Source organism: Pelmatolapia mariae, linkage group LG1 (assembly GCF_036321145.2).
Source record: "Pelmatolapia mariae isolate MD_Pm_ZW linkage group LG1, Pm_UMD_F_2, whole genome shotgun sequence".
NCBI lineage: Eukaryota > Metazoa > Chordata > Actinopteri > Cichliformes > Cichlidae > Pelmatolapia > Pelmatolapia mariae.
Window position 1 is genome coordinate 29587501 of NC_086227.1, and position 26292 is coordinate 29613792.

The 26292-nt window shown below is 39.9% G+C and overlaps 1 protein-coding gene across 4 annotated transcripts in view; it reads left to right on the forward strand.

Moving 5' to 3' along the window:
• The window catches only part of trpm7 (transient receptor potential cation channel, subfamily M, member 7), a 157338-nt gene that overhangs the window by 121694 nt on the left and 9352 nt on the right, over window positions 1-26292 (forward strand). For 2 of the 4 annotated variants that reach the window (XM_063478250.1, XM_063478268.1), the window contains 26 exons: window positions 1369-1492; window positions 2577-2649; window positions 3922-4022; window positions 4428-4562; window positions 4663-4716; window positions 4809-4949; window positions 6010-6138; window positions 6256-6533; window positions 6629-6857; window positions 7304-7459; window positions 7701-7844; window positions 14818-14946; window positions 15137-15388; window positions 17594-17768; window positions 18480-18612; window positions 18777-18955; window positions 19087-19219; window positions 19599-20401; window positions 21940-22034; window positions 22569-22665; window positions 23251-23327; window positions 23438-23475; window positions 23564-23592; window positions 24121-24174; window positions 25820-25864; window positions 26054-26119. In XM_063478250.1, coding sequence (XP_063334320.1) covers window positions 1369-1492; window positions 2577-2649; window positions 3922-4022; window positions 4428-4562; window positions 4663-4716; window positions 4809-4949; window positions 6010-6138; window positions 6256-6533; window positions 6629-6857; window positions 7304-7459; window positions 7701-7844; window positions 14818-14946; window positions 15137-15388; window positions 17594-17768; window positions 18480-18612; window positions 18777-18955; window positions 19087-19219; window positions 19599-20401; window positions 21940-22034; window positions 22569-22665; window positions 23251-23327; window positions 23438-23475; window positions 23564-23592; window positions 24121-24174; window positions 25820-25864; window positions 26054-26119 — 3869 coding nt within the window. Of the gene's footprint in view, window positions 1-1368; window positions 1493-2576; window positions 2650-3921; window positions 4023-4427; window positions 4563-4662; window positions 4717-4808; window positions 4950-6009; window positions 6139-6255; window positions 6534-6628; window positions 6858-7303; window positions 7460-7700; window positions 7845-14817; window positions 14947-15136; window positions 15389-17593; window positions 17769-18479; window positions 18613-18776; window positions 18956-19086; window positions 19220-19598; window positions 20402-21939; window positions 22035-22568; window positions 22666-23250; window positions 23328-23437; window positions 23476-23563; window positions 23593-24120; window positions 24175-25819; window positions 25865-26053; window positions 26120-26292 lie in introns of those variants that run through there. The other 2 variants (XM_063478260.1, XM_063478277.1) reach the window with 2 other exon arrangements.

Genomic DNA, 26292 nt, shown 5'->3' on the forward strand with positions numbered 1-26292 from the left:
CCAGTGTGCATTTAAAATCTTTAAAGTTGTCAAAGTGAGACGATTTCTGAATCATGATACTGTTATTGCTAAATAATTTGCTGCTTTAATTGACACAATTTTTCCTTCTTTTTGTCTTTCTTTTAACTTTGTTTTGATAACAATACTTTTTGTGGCTTTTATTTATTTCTGACATCTATTTCCAACTTGTAAATTGCTCCGTTCACACAAACATTCAGGCATTTTTATGAAACCCAAGAGATATGTATATGTCAGTGGCATTGGGTTTTACAATAAGAATAGGACTTGTTAGATGATTTGAAGTGAAATTAAATTGAGTATATGAGGTAGAATATGTAATAAAATAAAGAAAAAAGAAATTTGCAAAATAGTATTAAAATACATTAAGTGATTGTAGACCTGCAGTATTTAAACATGGTGTTTAAGCTTATTATTTATGTTATTGGAACAGGAAATGTTATTTCTGAAGATAGGAGCATAGAAGGGCCAGTAAATTAACAGCTTCACTTTCATGCACAGCTTTCTTGTCACCATGGCACACCAGTACAGCGTTTACATTACTGCAGACGCAGCACCACTCTGTCTATAAATCTTTTTGCTCCTCTCTCCCCTTATGAACAAGGCCCAAATATACTTTAAATCTCCCATTTGGGCTTCAGTTCAACCTGGTCACCATTTGATGAACCAAACAGAACCACATCAATTGTAAAAGCAGAGACAAGCTCCTGAGACCACCAAAAGTGGAACTTCTAAGAGAAATTGTGTCTGTAAACATTATGAATAGAATCAATGACAAAAGGCATCCCTGGTGGAGGGCTGTTTATCTCAAGCACAGAACAACCACCCACCTTTAAAGGACTAGCCAATATGAAAGAATTAAAACGAGTGTTTCTCATTTTCCCTTAAAATTAAAAAGTCATAGTTTACTTCATATTTTACACTTGCCTCTCTGCGATCCACCAGTGGGATCTGCCCCACAGTTTGAGAAACACTAGGATGAAATAAGGGGTTGCTCCAAGGCGAAGTATAGGATTGAAAAAGTTCTTTTTTATCATACAGTGCCACTGGAGTACATTCAAAGCATAAAAATATGGCTGAAAAGGTTCATCTTTAGTTTATTCATTGTTAAGGATCTATTTGTTTTCCTAGGACAAAAGGAGTAGTGTATCACAACATTAAGAAAATAAATTTGTGTAGCTCTCTGGATAAATTGTTCCTTCTTTCACCAGTACTAGTCCAGAACTTCATGCAACCCTAAAACACAATCATATTAATATTGCTAAACAAGTGTTATATGGGTAGTATGATGGAATCAAACCCATAAAGCATTTTATAGCTGTGTATTTCAGCAGTTTAACTTTTCCACAGCGGTCTCCCTGATGGAGTGGAAACAGACATTATTGCAACCATCAAGAAAACCTTCAACTTCAGCCAAGGTGAAGCAATCCATCTCTTTCAGACTCTGATGGAGTGCATGAAGAGCAAAGAACTGGTAAACTTTCACTTTCTTAATCACATTTAGTTGCTCTTAATTCTTATTTATATTCACTCATTTTCTCTGACTGTGACAGTGATTTGTGAAATTCAGAGGGATTAAACAGAAATGTATACAAACTAAAAGCACCAGAAATTGTGAAAGAAGGTGGTTTAGATTTCAGCCTAAACAGGGGGTTTTCAAAGTATGATACCATGGGCCCCCCCACCCAAACAAAGCTGAAACTTTACCTTGACAGAAAGACACACCACTGAGGAAGGGTTTGGGAGATGAACTTTTGATAGATCTTACATGTTTTTTTAACACGAGTCTTCCTAAATAGCAGAATTGCTTTCAAATCTGTTGGACTGAGATGAATTACAACTTTGAGGTTAAAGAGAAGAGCAGAAGCACTCTTCAGTAAAAGAAAGACAAAAGGCAAAACAATTAATCCATATCATAATCATATGTCTTCCAACAGTTATGAAAAAAAAATAGAATTGAATCAAATTTTTGGCAATTGCATAGTTTTACTTAAAATTGATCTAAATCAGTAACAGTTTTTACTTTCATAATTAAGAAATAAAATAAAAGTAGGACATCGGGTCCTTTATTTGTAATTACACTTATAGATTTTGATTGGTACAGGACAATAAAGACATAAGAGAAGAGAAGGTTAGCCGAGCCTAAAAATAAGGATTTTGTGTTTCTTTGTAGAGATGGATTGAGACAGATAAGGAGCACAAATGCTGGTGAAAATTGTATTATATTTCACATCTCTTCTTATACACTTCTCTGTTACTCTTCCTCTACCTGATTGAAATCCTCTTAACTTCCTGAGCCAAACAATACACTAATGCAGAGACAACTGTGGATGTAGTGTTATAGAATAGAATAGATTAGAAAAGAATAGCTTTTTATTGTAATTATATTTGTACAACAAAATTGTGGATGTAAAATCTGCCTTCTTGCATAACGGTGACAACTGTTGATTTTTCTAAGTAGTGGATTTTTTTGGTATGATTTCAGCTTCAAACATTTGGATAATGTCTGTGGGAGCCTTATTATAAGTGTTTTTTGTGTTTTGTTTTGTTTATTAAAGATCACTGTGTTTCACATCAGTTCTGAGGAACATCAAGATATTGATGTAGCCATTCTAAGGGCCTTACTCCAAGGTTAGTGGATTCATTTTCTCTAAACCTTTTTATCCTCTCATGTTCTTTAATAAAGGAGCCAAGAATGAAAGTCACGTAAAGTTGATTCAGTCTGTTCATACACTATAGCCATTGGCATTTGGAGGTTAAGATTTCAAGACTTGGTAATGTTGTTTTTCTGATATAGATATGCTTTGAGAACCTAGTTCCCCCCAGTGTGCCCTTTTCTTTCAGCTCTGAGGAGATCATGTTGCTCACATTCACATGGCCTCCTTATTCCAACAATCACTGAGCTCTGTCTCTCACAGCTGTATCCCACCCTTCTCTGTATCCTATTTAAAAAACCTTTTTTATTATGTCCTGCCATTATTCTTTGAATCTCTTTATTGTAAAATTGTATAGGAGAATAATATAGTTAAAATGTTGTTAAATTAAAACGCAAGCAGTCTTTGTTTTGACAGACGTTTCTCTTAACAAAACGCGTGAATGGGGTTAAGTATGTTCAGAAGATAAAAGCTGAGGCCCGTGGCTTAAATATCCACTTAGGCAAATATTTGTCAGTCTCAGGTGCTGTTTTCATAGTACAGCACTAGCTCACCCTTAAAAAGATCTTGGGGTGCAACCACTTTTTTGCTTTTAAAAATTTTGGGGTTTCTTAAGAGACCCTTGAGTTTTCTACTGAGATATAGATTGTCTCTTATATACATATTTAGGTATTGTTAATGGGCACTATTCTTCCTTTGTTTGTTTTTGTTTTGTTTTTTTTTAACCTAAAGACTAATTTCAATCAAATGTAGCGTAAGAGTGTAAATGGTTCCATCCAGAGACCTGTGCAGATTAGACTAATTACTTGATGGAAGCATGAAAAAGTAACAGTTATTTTTGCACATTTGCTTCCTTTTTCAGTTTCCATTTGCAGGTAAGATGAGACACAAACAAAAAGATAAGGGAAAATGACCTCAGATTGAAGAACTTACTTTCCTTTTTTATATCCAGACAGCATAAATTATCTGTACTGTGGTCATGACCATTCGATTCAGAGGGCTCCTAAAGTACAATCAGGTAGATTAGTGTAGAAGAGACCAGTGGACTGAGCAGGATTTACTTTGTAGTCTAATCTGCTCTGTAGCTGTATTAGTGTGTAATTGACTGTATTACTGTGCTGGACATGCTCTGCTAATGCCCTCTAATCCTGTGTGTTGGCTAACAGGAAATACACAGTTAATAAGGCTTTAGTTGCCTGTGAATATGTGTTTCTGTGTGTTTATACATAGCTTTACCTGTGTGTTTCAGGCACAAACGCATCTGCCTTCGATCAGCTGGTCCTGACTTTGGCCTGGGACCGTGTAGACATTGCCAAGAATCATGTGTTTGTGTACGGACAGCAGCTCCTGGTATGTCTGCATGTTTGTTTGTGTGTGTGTGAGCCACAACTCCCAGGAATGTTTGCTTAGCTCAGCATTAGCTACAAACCTTTGCACTCACCCAAAATAACCCCAGAATTGTTGTTGACCACAGTTTGTAGTCTAAAGACCCAGGAGACTGTGTTTGGGCAGGCTGCCACGAATTACTTGTCTTGACTGTAACGTGAACCTTATTACAGTTGTCTTCATAAGCAGGCCTCAGTGCCTTTGTTTATTTTAAAACTGGAGGACTTCTGGCTCTTGTGTAAATGAGAGAGTGGATAATATTTATTTTTATTTGTGTTTTTTTGGTCTTCCTCCTCTCTTAAGTTTGTTTTATAGATATTTTCTATAAGAGAATGCTTCATACCAGCATGTGTATTTTTGTGTGTGAAGGTGAGCTCTTTGGAACAAGCAATGTTGGATGCACTTGTAATGGACAGGGTGGACTTTGTTAAGCTGCTCATAGAGAATGGAGTGAGCATGCACCGTTTCCTGACAATCAGTCGGCTCGAGGAGCTCTACAACACGGTACCATCCTATGTCATGTCATAGCCATTTAATGAGAGAGGTGATGGATATAAAAGATGTCATTTTAAATGTGTGGTATTTGTATTTTTTTATATTGTAGAAGCAACCTCCCAACAACCCAACTCTTCTTCACCTTGTTAGAGATGTCAAACAGGTAATTGCTTCATTTACTATCAATGTACACAATCTTTTTTCCTAATATTAAGTGTAATCCTCTTAATCTATGTTTATTGCACCTTTTAACAGAGCCATCTGCCTCCAAACTATAAAATCACTTTGATTGACGTTGGCCTGGTTATTGAGTACCTGATGGGCGGGACTTACAGGTGCAACTACACCAGGAAACGCTTTCGAATCATTTACAACAATCTTCATGGAAGTAGTAGGGTGAGAAACAGCTGATATTTTTAATGTGTCATAAAACTCTTCCACTTTGTATTTTATTTTAACTTTTAGCCATCAGTGCTGGACAGACCTGGCATACCCAAATGTGTAGTGAGGGTGCATTGGGAGTGTCTTTTGGAGGCCCTGATTTGCAAAAACTTCATATCCTATCCTAGCAATCCAAAGATGGCTGGGGAGATCGAGAATCGTGGACCATGTTTTGCACCTCCATTGCTGAAGCTGCTATATGGAGCTATGGCCACAAGGCGTCTTATTGATAACCCCAAACCAGATATTGGACACCAGAGGTGAACAGAACGTTCAGGCTATAGAAGGAGACTTGTCGAGCTTGGGTTGGCTTGTAATGCCGTAGATGCGGCTAACAGGTACTGACTGGCCAAGTGAACCTCTGTCCCTAGGAGTAACTGAAGCAAAAACTGTGTTGTGCGAGGAGTTTGGTGAAATCCTCAACTATGGTCAGAAGCCTTGGGAAGTGACCCGAAAATTAGTTTGCAGACAGATACAAGTGTCAGAAATGAGCTTCTTCTGAAAGGTGTTTGGCTTTCCCTTAGAGTTAGGGTGAGGGCCCGGCCATTCAGGAGGGGCTCAGAGTAGAGACACTACTCCTCCACATCAAAAAGACCCTGTTGAGGTGATTTGGGCATCTGACAAGGAAGCCTCCTGGACGTGAGGTGTTTTGTAGGTTGTTTCCTACAGGTCAGGCCCAGGACGCACTGGATAGACTGTTTCTCAGCTTGCTTGGGAGCACCTCTCTGACGCCCCAGATGAAGTGGAGGAGGTGGCGGATGAGAGGGAGATCTTGGTTTATTTAATTAGACTGCTATCCTTGCAGCCCATTCTCACATATGCAGCAGAAAATGGATGGATGGATTTAGGCCAACATTTTTGTTTTTTATCTTGCCAAGCTAACAAGCAAAAATTGTCAACAAAACATGTTGGTGACATTGTTGGTTGACACATTTTGGGCTTTAATATGTATAATTATATTTGTTATGAACAAGTAGTCTACTAAACGTGAATATGGGTTCATGTTTTTGCACAGAGGTCTGGGCGCCATACAGCAGGTCCTGGTTTAAGAAAAAGTCATGAGTCTTTTAGCATGCAGGCTGACAAGAAGGAGAAGACAAGGCACAACCACTTTATCAAGACTGCGCAACCATACAAACCGAAGGTAAACATGCCTAAAAGGCTGTGGTGAATTAAAGCCTCTGCATATCTGGAACCATTGTTGAAAGTAAGGTCTGACTCCTTCTTAACCCCCCATTGTTCATTTCACTTCTCTTCTCAGCTCGAGTCTTCCACCGAGCAGAAACAAAAGAGAAGCAAAGAAGAGATTGTGGACATTGACGACCCAGAGACGCGGCGTTTCCCCTACCCTTTTAATGAGCTCCTGGTCTGGGCTGTGCTGATGAAAAGGCAGAAAATGTCACTCTTCCTCTGGCAGCATGGAGAAGAAAACATGGCAAAGGCACTGGTGGCCTGCAAACTCTGCCGGTCTATGAGCTATGAGGCCAAGAAGAGCGATGTAGTGGATGACACCTCAGAGGAGCTAAAGGAGTACTCAAAGTAAGATTTTCTATGACTTTTGATAAGTTTCAGATATGAGTGAAATTTTCTTTTTATATATCAGGAGTGAAATAATCGTGCGGGTTGTATCGCAGTGAGTTTGGGACGTTGGCAGTAGACCTGCTGGAGCAGTCATTCAGGCAGGATGAGACTATGGCCATGAAGCTTCTGACTTATGAGCTAAAGAACTGGAGCAACTCCACCTGTTTGAAGTTGGCTGTCTCGTCTCACCTACGACCATTTGTGGCTCATACCTGCACCCAGATGCTGCTGTCAGACATGTGGATGGGACGACTGAATATGCGCAAGAACTCCTGGTACAAGGTTCATGTTCCATTTAGATTTTATTTTTGGTAGAAGATAAAGCTGGTATAATTTTCATGTGATATTTAGTGCTTTGCTTCCAGATCTAATATACAAAAATTGCTATCAGTACCTTTTATTTAAAAATGGTCAACAAAAATCTATCTTCTGTACTTGTTAAGTGAGTCATTAGGGAATAAAGCATTTATTTAAGGAGGTCATACTCTGAAATCAAGGTTAGACCTTAAGCAGCTAATGAAGCTGAGTTACACTGTAGTGATTAATCACACTATAGAAAAGCAGAAAAGTATTTACATTTGTGAAAAGCAGCAAAATTGGTAGTGCACACATCAGGTTAGTTTTTCTCTTAAATAGCAGTATTATGGGTTTCATCAGTGTTTGTAATTCAAAGGACTACTCAACAAATATAGCAGTACCCACCCCCATGAGTTTGCATGTATCTGCAGGTGATTCTGAGTATCTTGGTGCCTCCTGCCATCCTCCTGCTGGAGTACAAATCCAAGGCTGAGATGGCTCACATTCCTCAGAGTCAGGATGACCACCAGATGACCATGGAGGACAGTGAACACAACTTCCAGAACATAGCTGAAGACATTCAAATGGTTAGATTTACTCACCGTCTTTGTCTTGTGTGCACTCTAGAATTCAACAATGTTTCGACAAACTTTATGATCAAGTCAATAATGAAAGACTGAAAAATGAAAAGTGTCAATTTGTTCTAGTTGAGCAGTATTAAAGGCTGTATCTATGTATAACAATGAAAAGTGGGAAAACTATAATATTCAGATAATTAAATTGTTTTTCCTCATTGTGTAATTTGGGCCTGTTTAATGTTTTTTGCAGGATGTGTTTAAGGAGACAAGATCCCATGACCACGTGGAGTCAAAAAGTGACATGGAGACACATGTTCGTTCCAGGAAGCTGCCTTTAACCAGGAAAATCTATGCCTTCTATCATGCTCCTATTGTCAAGTTCTGGTCCAATACGGTATGAAGATTACAGTGAAAGCGCATATATATATATATATATATATGTATATATTTATTAGGGGTGCAACAATACTCGTATTGATATTGAACCGTTCGATACAGTGCTTTCGGTTCGGTACGCATATGTATCGAACAATACAACATTTTTAATTTATTTTATCAACTTTTCTTCTGCTGTCTGTGCTGAGAGCTCAGTGGATCTGCGTTCGACTTATCCGCCTAGGCTGCACTGTCAAGCGCAGATCCACTGAGCAACATGGCAAATTGAACCTCCCCCACCCTAATTCAGATCTGGCGTTTGGAACTATTAAGATAAGATAAGATAACCTTTATTAGTCCCACACGTGGGAAATTTGTTTTGTCACAGCAGGAAGTGGACAGTGCAAAAGTTATGAAGCAAAAATTAGAATAAAATAAAATAAGAATAAATACAGTATACAACTGTACAGAATAGAATAAAATAAAATACTATATACAGTAGAATAAAATAGAATAAGATATGCAATAAGATAAAAATAGAATACAAGTGCTATATACAACTCAGTAAAAATACAACGATGCCAGAAAAGATTATTGCACATTAGTGTTATTGCACATGTGAATGTGTGTGTTGATCAGTTGGAGTCTTTGTTGTGCAGTCTGACAGCAGTGGGGAGGAAAGACCTGCGAAATCTCTCCGTCCCACACCGTGGGTGCCGCAGTCTCCCACTGAAGGAGCTGCTCAGTGCTGTCACAGTCTCATGCATGGGGTGGGAGATGTTGTCCAACAGGGATGACAGCTTAGCCACCATTCTCCTGTCACTCACCACCTCCACTGGGTCCAGAGGGCATCCTAGAACAGAGCTGGCCCTGCGGATCAGCCTGTTCAGTCTCTTCCTGTCCCCAGAAGAGATGCTGCCGCCCCAGCAGACCACACCATAAAAGATGGCTGAGGCCACCACAGAGTCATAGAAGGTCTTCAGGAGTGGGCCCTCCACTCCAAACGACCTGAGTCTCCGCAGCAGGTACAGCCTGCTCTGCCCTTTCCTGTAGAGGGCGTCTGAGTTATGAGTCCAGTCCAGTTTGCTGTTCAGATGAACACCAAGGTACCTGTAGCTGTCCACAGCCTCAATGTCCATACCTTGGATGTTCAGTGGTTGCAGTGGAGGATGTTTGTGCCTGCGGAAGTCTACCACCAGCTCCTTGGTTTTACTGGCATTGATCTGGAGGTAGTTCAGCTGGCACCAGTCCACAAAGTCCTGAGTCAGTCCTCTGTACTCCTTGTCGTCCCCATCAGTGATGAGGCCGACTATAGCAGAGTCATCAGAGAACTTCTGCAGGAAGCACTGGGTGGAGTTGTGGGAGAAGTCTGCAGTGTAGATGGTGAAGAGGAACGGAGCCAGAACCGTTCCCTGTGGGGCCCCCGTACTGCAGACGACCCTGTCCGACACACAGCCCTGAGTCCTCACATACTGTGGTCGGTCGGTGAGGTAGTCCAAAATCCAGGTAGTGAGGTGATGGTCCACTCCAGAGTTCTCCAGCTTGTCCTTCAGAACCGAGGGAAGAATAGTGTTGAAGGCACTGGAGAAATCAAAGAACATGATTCTCACAGTGCTTCCAGCGGTCTCCAGGTGAGCGAGGGAACGATGTAGGATGTGAATGACGGCATCATCCGCTCCAATGCCAGGCTGGTAGGCAAACTGAAGTGGATCCAGTGATGAGCTCACAAGGCGCCGAAGCTGAGCCAGGACCAGCCGCTCCAGGGTCTTCATCAGGTGGGATGTCAGAGCCACCGGCCTGTAGCTGTTGAGGTCCTTGGGGCGTGAAGTCTTTGGCACTGGTGCAACACAGGAGGTTTTCCAGAGCTGTGGGACTCTTCCCAGCCTCAGGCTCAGGTTGAAGAGGTGCTCCATCACACCACACAGTTGGTCTGCGCAGGACCTGACGACCCTCGAGCTGATGCCATCTGGACCCGCTGCCTTCTTGGCTTTAATCCTCCTCAGTTCCCTCCTAACCTGGGTGGTTGAGAGAGACAGGCTGGAGCCTTGTGTTGATTGTGTATTGGATGCTGTTGTTGGGGGTGGGGAGGAGTGAGCAGGGTGAATAGAGGAGGTGTGAAGTGTCTGAGGTGTCAGAGGTGGAACAGCAGCAGTGGGGGTGGGTGAGTCTGAAGCCGATGTTGAAGACTGCCTCATGGCTGAATCAAATCTGTTGAAGAAATGATTCAGTTCATTTGCCCACCTCACATCCCTCCCAGGCAGAGAGTTCTGATGTTTGTGGCCTGAGATGGTTCTGAGGCCTCTCCAGACTTCACCAACATTATTTTGCTGAAGCTGGTTCTCCATCTTCTGCCTGTAGCTGTCCTTCCCATTCCTTATCAGTCCCCTCAGCTCTCTCTGCACCCTTTTCAACTCCTCTTTGTCTTTGGATTTGAAGGCCCTCCTCTTCTGCTTGAGGACGGCTTTAATTTCTGGGATAATCCAAGGTTTATTGTTGGAGAAACACCGTACAGTCCTGGTAGGTACGGTGTTATCCGTCTTCATGTGAAGTATGACCCTGAAGGTAAGCGCGTCATGGACAAAAGTAAAACAGTATGTCGGATGTGCCACGCAATGCTCAATTACATTGGTGGGAACTAGTGCGTTAGCGCAGTTAGCTCGTTAACGTGTTGACGCTGTCCAGCCCCACACACGGGGCGATCCGCGGTAGCTCCTTAACGGAGATTTGCCGTGTTGTGGCGTTAATGTCATTTCAATGAGATTAACGCTGACAGCACTAGTCGGAACACAACGAATATGACTGCACATTTACTCCGACATCATCCTAGTGCAAAGACAAGTGGAAGCAGACAAAAACAACAAGCACGCATGCTACAAACTTTACCCGAGTCATTTAGACAGCCGTTAGCACATGATTCTCCTTATGGGGACCTGATATGTTTAATATGCTGCCGAGAATATAGCCCAGAAGAAGCGTATAGTATAGCTTTTATTTTGGAAAGAGCCATTTCTCTGTAATAAACTCTCTTTTTCCAAAGATGAGTGATTTCTAGATTAGATAGATTTATTTTTTTATTACTTTGTTGTTTCATCAACATTAAATTTAAAAACTGTACTTTTGAGTTAAAATATATAATTATAATTTTAATAAATGACAAATTAAAAAGGCATGAACATTTTTTTGTATCGAAAAAGTATCGAACCGTGACACCAAAGTATCGAACCGAACCGAACCGTGAATTTTGTGTATCGTTGCACCCCTAATATATATATATATATATATATATATATATATATATATATATATATATATATATATATATATATATATGGAAAAGCAAGTTGACTAAGATCTTCTCAGACACTTAAATTATCTTTTTGCCAGCATTGCTTCACTTAAGAAATTTAGTCGCCAAATGTCCTTCAACTAAAGCCAACATGCACCCTTGTGTCAGGGAATCAGATACCATACAAGAGGTTTCTGCCATGACTTTATCTACTCCTTGGTGCATGGAGAAGGGGATAAAGTCTGAAGAAGTTAAAACTCCAGCAATACGTGTATAGGAAAAATTCAGTAAAGCAATAAAGTTGTTGCTCGAGACTTAACGACTTCAGGTAATCAAACACAATTGAGACAGTAGAAGGTACAAGGGGCAGCCCTGATTGATCTCACAGTATCTCACCCACATGAAAGCTTATGGAACATAATCACACTAAAATATCCAATATAAAACTTACAATTAATGGTTGTAGATTATTGGTAAGAGGTCTTTATATAATTTTTTTTCTTCTTCTTGTCTTGTATCTGGTATTCATCATTCAGTTGTGGGTTTTGTTTTACCTGTGTTTAGGCAGTCCCCAAGTGGCAAAGCACCACCTTCACCTCCACATCATTACTTTTTATTTTAAATAAAATACAGTAGAGAGTGGGCAGGAAACTATGTTCAAATCAGAAGGCAAGGGGTGCACCTTTCAAACAGCATGAGCCCTACTAATTTTCCTTTTGCTGTTTTTATGGAGTTATGTTATAATATATTTTCTTAAATACGCTCATGCACTGTCAGGTTCACGCTCTTCTTTTCTCTCGCATTTTTCTCACTGTTGCCCAACACTAGTTCTCAGAAACTTAGGCTGGGAGTGATCTTTGTTGGTTACCGATACCATCACTAAAACCCACTAACCTACAGAATATAGCCTCTGCCTACGCTTATCTACATCTGCTTTAGCGGATTTCATCCGAGTTTCAGCACATTACTGCATCACTGCACCACTGACTTGCCTATCACCCGTGGGATAATGGCCGATTTTTCCAGCAGATCACACCTCACATGTCAAGGTTCAACAGTTTTCACAACTGACTTAATTAACGTTACACTAAGAAACTGGATGTGTGTGTGGGAGGACATTTTAAGACTTTCCACAGTTTACAGTGTGTTTGACCTACTTAAAAAATAGTACTACTTAAGTAGCAATTTTATACGAACTTAAATTGAGAGTCAGCGTAACGATGGGAAACACTAGAGTTAGGCATTGCTTCCTTCCTGAACCCCTCCTGTGCTTAAAAAGTTATGTGACTTAAAAAATATCAGAAAAGTAATGTTACTTAAAACATCAAAACTGGCTGATTTGTACAGGGTCAGGTGGGAACTGTTCTCAGATTTAGTTGATTTTGATATGGAATGATATTTGTGTGGAGGCAGAGTCTCTTCAGAAATGCTGACAGTTAAACTTGCTGACACAGACACTGCTGATGTTAAGCAGGTATAATGTTCACCGTCTTTGTTTACTGTGTTAGTGTGTTCATGGTTGTTGCTAGGTATAGAACACAAAGTGAAACTGAGGTTGGAAAGGTCTCAAGTTTTGTTACTATTTAACCACAAAACAAACTGCTGGACAAATTGAAATCTGATCTGAGATATATCTATATCCGTCTATCTATCTATCTGTCTATCTGAGAGTCTGATTATATTTATCAGAGTTTATTATTTTATCAGAGTGTCTGTGTAAAATTGTACAATATCTGGCTATGCAGAAGTTGAAGAAATTTACTTAAAACCACACGCCAGCCTCATGGTGCCTCTAAAGAAAAAGTTGGACTCGACAAAAACTTCAGGCATCTGACACTTATTCATTTCTGCACAAGAAAACATGTTCAGCAAATAGTAATAATATAGTCATGTGATACAAATTACACGTTTAAAGACTAATTTGATGTTATAGTGTGACAGTTTGTCTGTGTAGGTTCTCAGTCATTTAGGTCATGGTAGTTTAAGGAGCTTGGAAAGAAAGTGACTGGACTTCTTAAAGTTTCTGGAAGACATTGCAAATCTCATCCAAGAGGCTTCTTCAGTTCTAAAACCAAATGGTGGAGAGTCCCAGATATTTAAACCCTAGTGGGGATTGTCCCTTAAGAGGGTCACTGACTCGCTATTATAAGAATATTACTACTGTGTGATGAGGCTCATGATTACTAGTGGGTGAATGACCCACAAGCTCCTTAGACTAGTATGACAGTTGTACTTTAAAGTCTTCTGTATCGTCTTCTCCTGTGTGACTATAAGATCATCTCGCTCCATCTTACTGGGATTTAAGTCACTCCTTTCCTCTTTTCACCCTTCCCAGTGTTTGATCACAAGTTTCTGTTTACTTTTTGATGGTGGAGATTTTTCGGTGGACGCAGTTCAGTGTTTTGATTGTTTTTCCTGTTGCCTTCTGTGGGTCACCTGGTTGTCGGTGGGTAGTAAAGACAAGTTTACATGATAGGAGGATAGGAGAGCAACAGAGTGGGTTTTCTGTAGTTATTGACTTTCTTTGAACATATGGCTGCACAGTATATGTCATATAGGTACTCATATTTAAAGTGTTACCAGAACTGAGGATTATCATTGTCATGATTATTTATATTTATATTTTGGTGGTTTCCTCACTTAAGTGGTAGGGTCCATGTGAGGCTGGGAAAGACATAAGTGCGGGGACTGAGTAGTAGAGTCGGGGGAGGGGGGGGAGTTGGCAGCTTGCAGTGAGGCTGCATTCTATTTCATTTTATTATATTTTTTTTTAACTTTGTGTCATTGACATTTTATTAAAATGTTTGCAAAATAAATGGCCACCATTCTATTGCCTAAAGACCTGCTTCGTCAACATCCTTTTTAAACCTTTTGTTGCCAAACATTAAGAACTCCCCGTTGTTTGGTTTCTTGGTGGCACACTCATCCTGTTTCTTGCATCCTCCTCTAACACAACAGCCATCTGCATGGCCTCTTTTACCACATCCATGAACCTTCTCTTTGGCAGCTCTATTTTTAATATCCTCTGCCAATTATGTCAGGGATCCCTCTTCTGCACATGTCCAAAGAGGGCAAATGAACTACTAAGCCCAAGAGTTGTGACTAATATTGGGTTGTTAATATATTACAGTAAATGTGCTGCTGGTAAGAGGCCCTAAAGCCTTTATGGTTAGGTATTTACTTCTCAATTTATCACTGTGAGTAATCAGTTTTATATTAAATGCACTGACTAAACAGGTTTTAATAAAAATAACAATTGTTTGAGCATTTCCATTTATCAAGTAATCCACCAAAGTGCCCCATTAATACCTTCTGGGAACTGAGAGTTGTGAGTTTCACTTGAGACGGAGAGGGCTGAATTTCTCTCACAATATTTATTCAGACGGCTAACCACCAGCTGAGCTCTGAGGCCAGAGACTTCAGGGACGTGACTATTTGTTCCCAACTCAAAGTGATGAGGTTCAACCCTTTAGAAGGACTTTAACTGACCTCATCTCAAAATAATTAACAGAGGAAGTTATCTGAATTAGGGGCTCTTCGTAAGCCAGGGCCGTTTTCCATTTCCGTCCCCTCTGATTTATATACTATAGGGAATCTGGTGTGCATTGTTTCACATTTGAGGTACATGTAGGAGGGATGGGAGGGAGGAATTTTTCTTCTTTTCTTTTTTTAAATGAACCTTACTTTATTTGTCTCCCATATTCAGCTCTTCTACTTGGGCTACTTGATGTTGTACACATATGTGGTGCTGGTGAAAATGCCTCCATGGCCTTCTCCTCAAGAGTGGCTGGTCATCCTCTACATCTTTACGTCTGCCATTGAGAAAATCAGAGAGGTGCGTGGATCAGAAGTGTTCCTTTTTCAGATGCATTAGTCTCCATAAGTTCATTGTCCAAAATGAGTTTGCATTTCATAGGAATACACAGAGGTTAGCTTATTATTACAGCTTCTTTCTGGAGGACTGACTGTTGTTTAATATCTTTCTGATTTCACTTCTCTTATCTATTACTGCTTTTACTCTCTAGATGTTTATGTCTGAGGCTGGCAAAATAAGTCAGAAAATAAAGGTGTGGTTCAGCGAATATTTCAACGTGTCCGACTTCCTGGCCATTGTGACCTTCTTTATTGGTTGTGGCCTGAGGTTGGGTGGAGGTGATGCCTTTGGCCCTGGGAGGACCGTTTATTGTCTTAACATCATCTTCTGGTATGTGCGACTCCTGGATTTCCTGACTGTTAATCAACAAGCTGGGCCCTACGTTATGATGATTGCCAAAATGGTGAGTCTTTTCTAAGTTTAGTATTCATTTGAACACAAATTTTACAGTAACTTGTGACACTGAGGATGAGATTGTTGTTCTTGTGGTATGAAAGTAAATTAAGCAATGTCTGGTATGTGGTTCTAGGAAAATTCAACTTGAGGCATGCAGAGTGAATCTCATGTAAAAGGGAAAACATTGCCTCCAGGCTCCTGGGCCTGTCAGACATTGTTTCTGCATAACAGAAATGAAGAACTGCAGACTGAGTTACTTTAGCCACAGGTTGAGTGTTTTAGTCCTGCAAAACCTTTGCTGTGCTGGTTAACAAGGGGCATCCTCCTTTAGAGGCCCATGAAAACCCCAGAAACCTCAACAATAGTACCTAGCATGCTAGGTGTCCCATCCCCACCCCCACTCCCACTTTTACCTCTCATGTTAGACATACTGCAGCCCAGCTGGACGACGGCGTCTTCTAAAGCCAATTTGCTGCTTCTCTCAGCAGCCTCTGATAATGACCTGATAGCTTGTCAGAAGGCTTGTCCTCGAACCTCCATGCTTTCTGTGTGGTTGTTGGCCGCAAATTCTCCTTATCCTATCTCTGCAAGGAGCACCAGTTGCAAATCTGGCTTCTGCTTTTTTCTTAGTTTGTTTCTAAAGTTTGTTCATAATTTAAACAAACTCTCAGATAGAGATTCCTGGCTTTTGTGTATTGATGAATATACCATGTTTATTTTCACTTTTTTAATCACTTTGAAAATTCATATTTAAACAGCACCATCTGCAGGTATTGTACCGCACTGTTATCATAAACTGACCCATTTAGTTTCACCATTTATTGTGCTATTAAAATACAGTGGAACCCCGACTTACGAAATTAATTCGTTCCCGAGGCTTTCGTAAGTCGAAAATTTTCGTAAGTCGAAGCACCCATCGCGCCTTTTAAATGAACGATAGGCTATAGGCTAATTGCTAACTGCAACAACAATACGTTGTTCAAGTGGAACAGCGAAGCGCAAGTACGAAAGCCAAGGGGGTTGTCACATGATTCGGAAGGCATTATGGGCATTGTAGGAATTCTGGGCTCAGCCAATCAGAGCCAGCGGATTTCGTTACCCGGGCATTTTGCCGTAACACGGGCAGAAATATTGCCGTTAAGTGCCTTCATAACTTGAATTTTTCGTTAAATGGGGTATTCGTAAGTCGGGGTTCCACTGTATAACATCACATGCGATGGCATAGTTAAATATAATATTGGATGAAATGATGAGATAAACTCTGAAGCTGGTTCATTTTATTTGGCATTCTGTGATGAAACACTAAATTGCTTCCTTACTGGGACTAAACGATTATGAGCTAGCTTAGCACTTACTTGAGCTAAACTGATTAGCCTGGCTTTGTCCAAAGCTTAAACATGTCCATTACCCACCTCCTTTAAATTCTGACACCCTTTAAAAATAAATGATGATGATAATAATAATAATAATAATAATTTCATTGTTTATTGCAAAGTGAATTTTTATTTTTTTTTAAAAGGGGATTGTGTGGCATCAGACTTAATTTGAAGTCTAATTAGTGCACTTCCAGGTGTTGATATATGGATTTTTTTTAAAAACCTTTGGACAAAACCAGACACATTATTTTGCTTGTTTTCAGTTTTGTTTTGTTTTTAGTTAAGCTAACTATGCTAGCTGGAGCTTCATATGTAGTTGGCATTTGAATAAATAAATATTATGTATATTTGACTAAAGTCTACTATATATACAGTATTTAAAAGTAGTGGTATTAGTGTTGTATTGGTGGTATCAGTGTTCCAACTCAGCCAGAAAGCAAATACATATTTCTTAATTTATTAGATTTCTTCTTAAATTAAGCAAAATTTAATCAGAATGTAATCAACATATGTTTAATTATGTGCATTTAAACAGCTTAAAATATGTATTAGACTAATAATCCTGGTGATTTCAGTACAAGCTTTGGAAAGATTTTCTACTATCAGCTAAAATCAATAATTTTTTAAACCAAACTAAAAACTGGAAAAGCATCAGCTTGTTTTTGTTTCATATAAAAACTTAAATTCGAGTTTACTTTAAATCCCGGATGTAACCTGTATATACTAAAAAGTCCCTAAAAATTTTTTAGCAGTCTAATATTTTCATATATGGATAAATAATATGGATATTATTTATCCATCATGTTTTCCATTGACTCGATGTGATGCACTTGCAGGTGGCCAACATGTTCTATATTGTGGTAATAATGGCTATAGTCCTGTTGAGCTATGGAGTACCTAGGAAAGCCATTCTGTATCCGGATGAGGAGCCAAGCTGGACGCTGGCCAAAGACGTGGTTTTTCAGCCGTACTGGATGATGTATGGGGAAGTATATGCCTATGAAATCGATGGTAAGGACGATGAGCTTGGTAGGGGAGATTACGAGGGTAAGGGCAGTTTTGTTCAAAGCTTCTCACCACAGCATGACAGCTAATCATCAGTCAAAACAAGCACTGGAAATCAAACCCACGATATCCTAATCATCGTTTGCTCCCACAGCCTCTTTGGCACAACATGGTTCCCAAACAGCGGCAACCAGAACAGGTCACTTTAGGAGGGCAGGACATTTTGCTCCACCACAGCATCAACTGTCCTGATGTGGCTCTTAATGGTCTGGATTAAAAGGCAGTGCTTAAGTGTTCATCATTTGTGTTGGGTGCATTTGAAGCTTTGGTGGAACTAAACACTTGGCCAACCTCCATAATCTGAGCTGGTATGCTGACATTTTACAAGCTGCTAAATTTATCACATAGGTTATCATGACCTTGTGGCAGCTAAAGAATCAATTCACAATGTTTCAAACAGCTGTAGCCAGTAGAAATAAAAATTAAATGAATACATCTGATACAAAACTATGAAGAATGTTACATGACTGCAGTCATTTGAGCATTTTTTTCCAGTGATTTTTATCTCCATCACACTGAAGCTTTGCTGTCCTCCTTTTTCTTTGAATGTTAGTTGTAGAAGATAATGAATTTAACCTGCATGTGTGTGCATTGTAATTTTAGAAGGTTGGTGGATGTTTGTCCTGCTCCTTCCTAATGGACTTCTTTCCTTCACAGTTTGTGCCAACAACAGTGAGCAATCGGTGAGGTCGCTGTGCACAGCAGGAGTGTGGCTAACGCCTTTCCTACAAGCAGTCTACCTCTTTGTGCAGTACATATTGATGGTCAACCTCCTAATCGCCTTTTTCAAGTAAGTACTTTTTAGCCCAGCTTTGAGCTATGTGAACATTTAAACTTCTATTCCTCCATATTGGTTTTGTCCATTTACTGATACTGCTTTCTGATTTCATTGTTGATCTTTGTATATCTTGCTGTTGATACAGTTGACAGTTAATTGTTTAACTCTGCTTCCAGCAATGTCTATATGCAAGTGAAGTCCATTTCTAATCTGGTGTGGAAGTACCAGCGTTACCACTTCATTATGGCCTACCATGAGAAGCCTGTCCTCCCACCTCCCTTCATCCTGCTGTGCCATATATACTCCCTCTTCTGTATGTGTAGAAAAAGGAAGAAGGAGAATATCTACGGACCAAGTACATACTCCATGTTGTTTTAAATATGACACATTTAAATACTTTATGTACTCATTACAAACAGTTTAAGTGGTCATCAAAGAAATGTACAGCAGTTACAAGTTGCTGTTGCTTCTTTTTTTTTTTTTCAGAGCTGTTTCTCACAGAGGAAGACCAAAAGAAGCTTCATGATTTTGAGGAGCAGTGTGTGGAGACGTACTTTCATGAGAAGGATGATCAGTTTCACTCGGGAAGTGAGGAACGCATACGCCTTACTTCAGAAAGGTAAGACCACTGTTGGCCTTCACAGAGGCAAGATACGTTTTCAAAATATTAAAACAAATGGCAGTTTATTTTTGTTTATTTGTTTTAATAAACACCCAGAAAATTGTACCAGTAATATTAAACAAGAAATCTATTTTCTTAAGTTTTATTTATATTGCACCAAATTATAACATGAGTCATCTCAGGGATGTAAAAAGGCTGTTATGGAAGTACTTGCCCAAGGACAGGAGGAAATACTCAGCAAAAAGGGAAAAGAGCAACATTCAACAAACAATATAACAATATCTGAACAGTTTTATTGATTTGAATTGAATGAGGAAAATTACAGGTAATTTGGGTTGTTCTGTAAGTAATGAAAGCTGCTGTTTGTCATTTACAGGGTTGAGGTCATGTGCTTGCAGCTGAAGGAGGTTGGAAACAAGGTGAACTTTATAAAGCGCTCATTGCACACATTGGACTCTCAGATTGGCCACCTGCAGGACCTCTCAGCCCTGACCGTGGACACTCTGAAGACACTCACAGTTCAGAGGGCATCAGAAGCCAGCAAGGTCCACAATCAGATCACTCGGGAGCTCAGTCTGTCTAAGAATGTGGTCCCGAGCATTGCCCCCATGTCGACAGACACTGGCCCCCTCTCCAAATCATCTGTGAAAGGAAAAAGCAGTGTCAGCGCCTACTTTGGCTCCTCTTTTCCCCAGACAGGAGCTACCATTGCGGATGCTCTGTTTGGGATGGGCGCAGAACGAAGGGCTGGGACAGAAAGCCGACGGAGAATCGGGCCCAGTCCTGCATCAGAATTGGGGCCGGACCCCACCCTGAACCCAGCATTGAGTCCAGAGAGGAGAGGCTTGTTCGGGCTTGGACACCTCGGTGCAGAGGTTGGCTCGTCAAGCAGTGCCGACTGCAGGGCCTTTGAGCAAAGTGTTGTGCCCGTTTCCCCTTCAGAGCTGCGTCAACGAGGACACTCGCTCACTCAGACTAAGCAGACCCGTCCACAAGAGCAGGGCCCTTCCGACTCACCATCCAGCCTGCCTAATGTGCCCTCCCCTGGGGTTCAGTTCCACATCAGCAGCACCCCCTCCCAGCCCAGTGGCTCCAGCCACCCTGAACTAGCCCTGTCTGGGCTTTACCAGCACCCCCTACAGTCAGACAGCACCTCTGTAGAGTTTGGGGCATTTGTGGGTAAGTATGTGAATGAGGCTGAATCTGGTGATGAGAAGATAAAAGAGGAGGATGAAAAGTGTGTGTGTCTCTATCCTACTGTTGTTATTGTGTCTAAGACTTCTGGCTCTGCTCAGCCTGTTTGCTTGCCTGCTTGCACTGTGAAGCCTGAGAACACAGAGGGGTTAGAAAAGGGGGAGAGAGAGTGGGACTCCAATTTGGGATATGTAAACGAGGCATTCAGTGACGACGAGGGCACATCCGGCTATCTGAGTAGACGGTATACAGATGATGAACTCTCTCCAGACCCGGAGTTAGCATCACCACTGGGTGAGAGCCATGGAAATAATAGACTGCCAGGCTGCACTGAAACGTTTGCTGTGGCATCCAGGAGACCCCACAGACAGTGGATAAAGAGAGTGGGAGTGTCAGAACAAGCAACATCTTGCTATGAAGGTCAGAGTTGGTCAGAAGGTCATCATGACAAGAGGAGCCTGGCGAGTGGGCCAAATGCAGCAAGAGGTTTGAGTTTCAGTCTGAGTTGCGTTTGCCAGGTGCTGGGGCCTGTCCACCTCCAGATCAGGAGTGCAGTAGTGCTTTGGCTGGGGACCTTCTCCTTTCCTTTCTCTGCTCTGTCTGGACCTTTTGCCCGACTTGTTCTTGGGTAGTTCTGTGGTTTTCACCTAAGTCACAGGAGTATGGGTGATTGGTTTGCTTATTGAAGTTAACAATGAATGTTTTTTGTTTTGTTTTGTTTTTTTTGTAGGGCTGCACCCAAATATTTGAGTATTCGGATTTATTTAGTTGCATAGGCATCAAAAAAAATATATATATACACACACACACACACACACAGTATAATTCATTTCATTTATTTAATGTTGCTAATTAGTTATTTTTGTTCTACTGTTGGAGACTAGCAAAAAATCTATGAATTGCATTGTTCTGCAGCAGAGCTCATGCTTTGCATTAAGAACAAAGTAGGAAACCCTCTGTTGCTTCTTTCTCTATAAGTTATCTTTTTATATTTGTTTGTACCCTGAGTTATAGCACAGCACATTGCACTTATAAAATCAGAGACAAGCCTGGAAATTATGGGTTTTCACAGTTCTCATAACAGCAGTGATTGTCATTTTAGCTCACCACCTCACTGTTTTAAGATTGTTGCAAATTTTAGCAGCTCTTTTTTTATAAGCACAAAAAAAATCAGTGGGCACTTTTACTCAGCGTAAACCACATCTCTCTCTCTCTCTCTCTGTACCATCCAGCAAGCAGCAGTACCCAGACAGATTTTTACACTGCATGTGGCACTATTTCACAATAGTTAGTGATTATGTGTCCCCCCCGGATCTCAAAAGAACTTGTATTCGGGACAGCCCTGTGTCTGTCAGGTGGGGGTGAGGAATCAGATGTTGAACTGAGATTATTTCACCATGAAGGGGTTGGTCGTGTCATTAAATTGGGGACTGTTTATGTTTTTTTTGTTTGTCTTAATTTGAGCAGTTGCATTAGATTTTGTACCGGTAATAGGAATATAACTTGATGTTTCCTTGGTTCAGGACATAAAGACAGTGAGGAACTCCAGCACTCTTTGGCCAAAGCAACCCCCACCTCCAGCAAACAGCAAAGCCCGACCCCACAGACCAAATCCCAGGTGTGTGTATGTCACCTATACTGATGTGTATTTTATTTATTTATTTTAAAATTTCTCTTCTCATAATGTCAGACCTCCGCAGACAGTGAATGGTTTTTTTTTTCTTCTTCTTTTCTTTTTTTTCATATGTAGACTCCTAACATGACTGACTGGGCTGTTTGCATAATAAGCATGTAAAAACAACCAAACCACAGCAAAACAAACCGGTCTCCTTTTTCCTGAATTTGCAAATACGTGTTCTGACTAATCAAAAAAAAAAAAAAAAAAACGGAAGAGTCATTCAGTAACTTGTTAATTGGTGTGTGACAGATGGCTGACTTATTAAAACATGATGAGTAAACAGGATGCTAAATTTCTGTTAGGTTAACTTAACAGTTGTATGAAATAATCTTCCCTGTTACAGCTAAACTGTCAAATTCACCACAGATCTGTGATTAAGAACTGTTTGCCTTCACACAACTTTTTGCATGTGTGCTTTTGTTTTTGTTATTTTAGTTTTTTTTTAATCTCAATGTGTTTTTATGTCGTCCGCAGGCTCAACCCGAAGGTCACGCTCACATCAGAGCAGTCAACTCTTATGCTGGCTTCACTGAGTTTGACAGAAACCCAGCCTTTCTTCATCCAGACTCGAGTAAGTTCACAAAACAGCGATGAATTATAACATGCAGTGGGTCCAGAAGTTTTGTAATTTTTCCTTTGTACACCACCACACAGTGTGATTGTGTCACACAGTTTCAGTGTGATTCAGGTAGTACATTAACTGTTGAGGAATTATAGCTGTTTTTATACAAATACTGTGTTACATTGAAAGTGGGAAATATGGAAATGCTGCACGTAATGGTAGTAATGGCTGAATGATGGGGAACAAAACAAAAACAGCTGCAAATACTAGAACTCAGCCATCTTGGGTATGACGTCACTCCCAGCTCAAGTTTCCAAGGTAAAAAAAACGCAGCAAACATCCCCTATTTTCAGAGGCTCAAGGTAACTGAACAATTGACTGAGAACAGTTTCGTGAGGCCGATAATGTCGCTATCGCTCACTGGAAATCAATCACGTTCTGATTGTTTGAACTAAAATCCACTTTGAAGATGGCCAGATAAAAAATGACAAACATTGTTCCAGAATACTTTTGAACCGACTGTATATTAATGTGATCAATGTTTCACGTCTTTTGAAATATACGGGTTGTTTGTCACTGGTTGTGTTTCTTTAGCTCTGACAAAGAAGGACAGGAGCAGAGTGTCTGCTGAAGACATCCTCACACATGATGACCCCAGGGCTGCAGTACTGGTAAGATTAGTCCGTGTACTTTCCATCGGAAAAAGTCATATATTGTGCAGATTAACTCTGAACTATATTTGTTCCTGTAACTGTTTAACAACTTCTGCTTTCTTTACCAGGAAAGAATTCAGGTCAAATCGGCCCAAGCCAGCAGCCTGTAAGTGCCCACACACGTGCACACACGCACAGAGTAAAGTCAAAGTCAAGCTGGGCTTTAGTACTTATTTGTGTATTTCCCCTATCAGGCGGGCCCCTGGGGAAGACACACTAACAGGTGAGATATGTGCTCCTCTGAAATCTGCGTAGTCAGGGTTTTCTGTCTGGCTTAACTAGTCCGGTTGCTTTACTTACAATGTTATCACAATGATCTTTGATCTGTTAGCTTTCTCAGCATCCTTTGTGTGCAATAAAATCTATACTGTAATAGGTTTCACCAAAAACACCTTTCCCTTTTTTAAAATACCATTTTCACAATATTTTGTTAATGTTTAACTGAAGAATTGTGATTTGTCTTTCGCAGCATTGTTCTTTAGAATAAACTCAGTTGACCTTAAGGGAAGAACACGTCACAGCACGTGTTTAGAGTTGTGCGAAGCATTTCCCAGAGAAGGAAAGGTCTAGAACAGATCAATAATATGTGATAGAGAGGAACGATTTCACTAATATTTAAAAGCCTACACCTGCAGACAAATCTGATAGGAGAGAGAAACGCTGCTGCAGAATGTTTAATGGGGTTTTTTTTGGTTTGTTTTTTTTTTCTGGATGAGTTTTTTACTGTTTAGTTCTTCTTCTGTGGTTACAGCTGCAGTTTCTCTCTATACGCCACGTCACGCCCACCTCGGACCCAGAAAGGACTGTGAGTGTCGCTGACTGGCCAAAAAGCACAATAATTATCTGCATTAGTCATTTCATCTATTCTGCGCTTTAGTGGGAGATTAATCCAGTGAAAAATGGCTAATCCAATCAGTTTTAAAGCAAACTTTTAAAATGAGTGGAAAATGGCATTTGTTGTTTTTGTCTTTATATATGAAAATAATTTTATGTATTTTTGAACAAAACAAGTATTTAAATGTATCTGCAACACATTTTTGGCCCTGAATAGTGTCAGTCAGTAAAAAAAAAAAACAGTCATTAAAATATTTTAAATCATTTATTAATATCTATACAAACAAATTGATGATACTAAAGACATGACAAATTAAAATAAGATATTTGTGTGAAATATTTGATCATACATGTGACTTTTAGAATTTCTTAGAAAACAAAGGACTGGCATGAAATTGTAATAAATTTAATAATGTATAGATATTACATTTTTATACTTCAATCTATTTTTTTTTCTTAAATTAAACAAACTTTTAGAAGTAAAAAAGAGCGTGGACCTGTTTGTGCCTCTGTTTAGAAGTAGTGCAGTGACACCTGCTGGCGGATGTTGGAACAATTCACGTTTTTCTTAAAGGAAGATTATTTATTTAACTGTGGACATGCAGTACTTTTAATCCATTGAGATTGCTTTAATGGAAGCTGCCCTATTTTGGAAGTGTCAGGTCTGGCTTCATTTGATTTTAATAGAAATAAATGGCACTTCTCTGGTGCTCAAATCACTATTTGAAAAACTAAGCAGGCATCTATACAGCTAATATCTCCAAAACTTATTATTTAAAATGTTGTTCTGGAGATTTATTAAAACAAGACAATTAAAATAGAACAATTATTAAGCTGCATAATGTTATACAATTATGCCCCTTTTTTAAAATGTTGCTTCTCTCTGGCAGGATTACTTGGATTACTACAACTAATTATTTAGTTTTAAGTGATTATAATTAAAGTTCAAGAAAATTCATGATTATAAAGAAAAGTTTCTCTTTTTCTTAATACTACAGTGACATTATTGAAGATAGTTATTGGAGACTCTGGTACAACGTAGAGTATTACAACAGTGTGCAATGAACTTAACCTTAAAATGATTGCTTCAAACATGCGTACGCAGTCAGCTTCCATCATTAAAGTTACTTTAGTGTATCAAGTGCAGTGCAGTTTATTTCCAATAATACCGCAAATCCCCCACAAATAGTCAACTAGTTGCTGCAGAATGGTGATTTAACGGCTTGGCGACCATGTTTTTATATAGGAACATAACCAGAATACAAGTTGACAGCTAGTTAAGTTGAGTTTTTTAATACTAAGAGCTGATTGCAAATATGCCCTGCACTTATTTTTGTGTTCTAGTCGCAAGGAAGTTGTAGTTCTACATTACTGTGACTAAGCAAGCATGATCTCAGTATTAACTAAAAAATTACAATAATGATTTTTGTTATAATCAGACAGCCCTGACTTACAGCAAACAAGCTGTATCAATAAAATAGCACTGAGGGTCAGAGGTACAACATGTCTGTTTGATAGTCTGGACGGTCTTAAATGATTAATTCCGAAGATCATTGAGTCATTATTGCTGGTATGTTTTGCACAAATATAAACACATTATTTTCTGTTTTCCGTAGCTATTGGCTCTCCATTCAAGCCCATTGAAAGCTACCAGTACTCAGGTGAGATGGTGATGCTAGACAGTAAGATCTGTTCCATGTTTGTATCTATTAATATTTTTATTAAAATCAGTACTAAAATGTAGGTGAAAAGTGTAACTGAGACAAAGTATTTTCCGCAGTTTTACTTCAGTTCACTCCTGTACTGCTGGTGTACATGGTGTTTGTTCATGTGCACTTTTCCTCTTGTAGCTGTGGAGCGGAACAACTTGATGAGGCTGTCTCAAAGCATCCCCTTCACCCCTGTGCCACCTAGAGGTAAGAACAGTACTTTACAAGGTGAAAATCCCAGCCGAAAGCTTGATGCAGGCAGTTGCAGAATGAGGAAGTATCAAGACGGAACATCACAGATCTGCTTTCAGTATTGTTTGTGCTATTTTTCCTCACCTATATCTGCGGCTGGGTCAGCAATAGCTGTCGTTTGGTCGTGA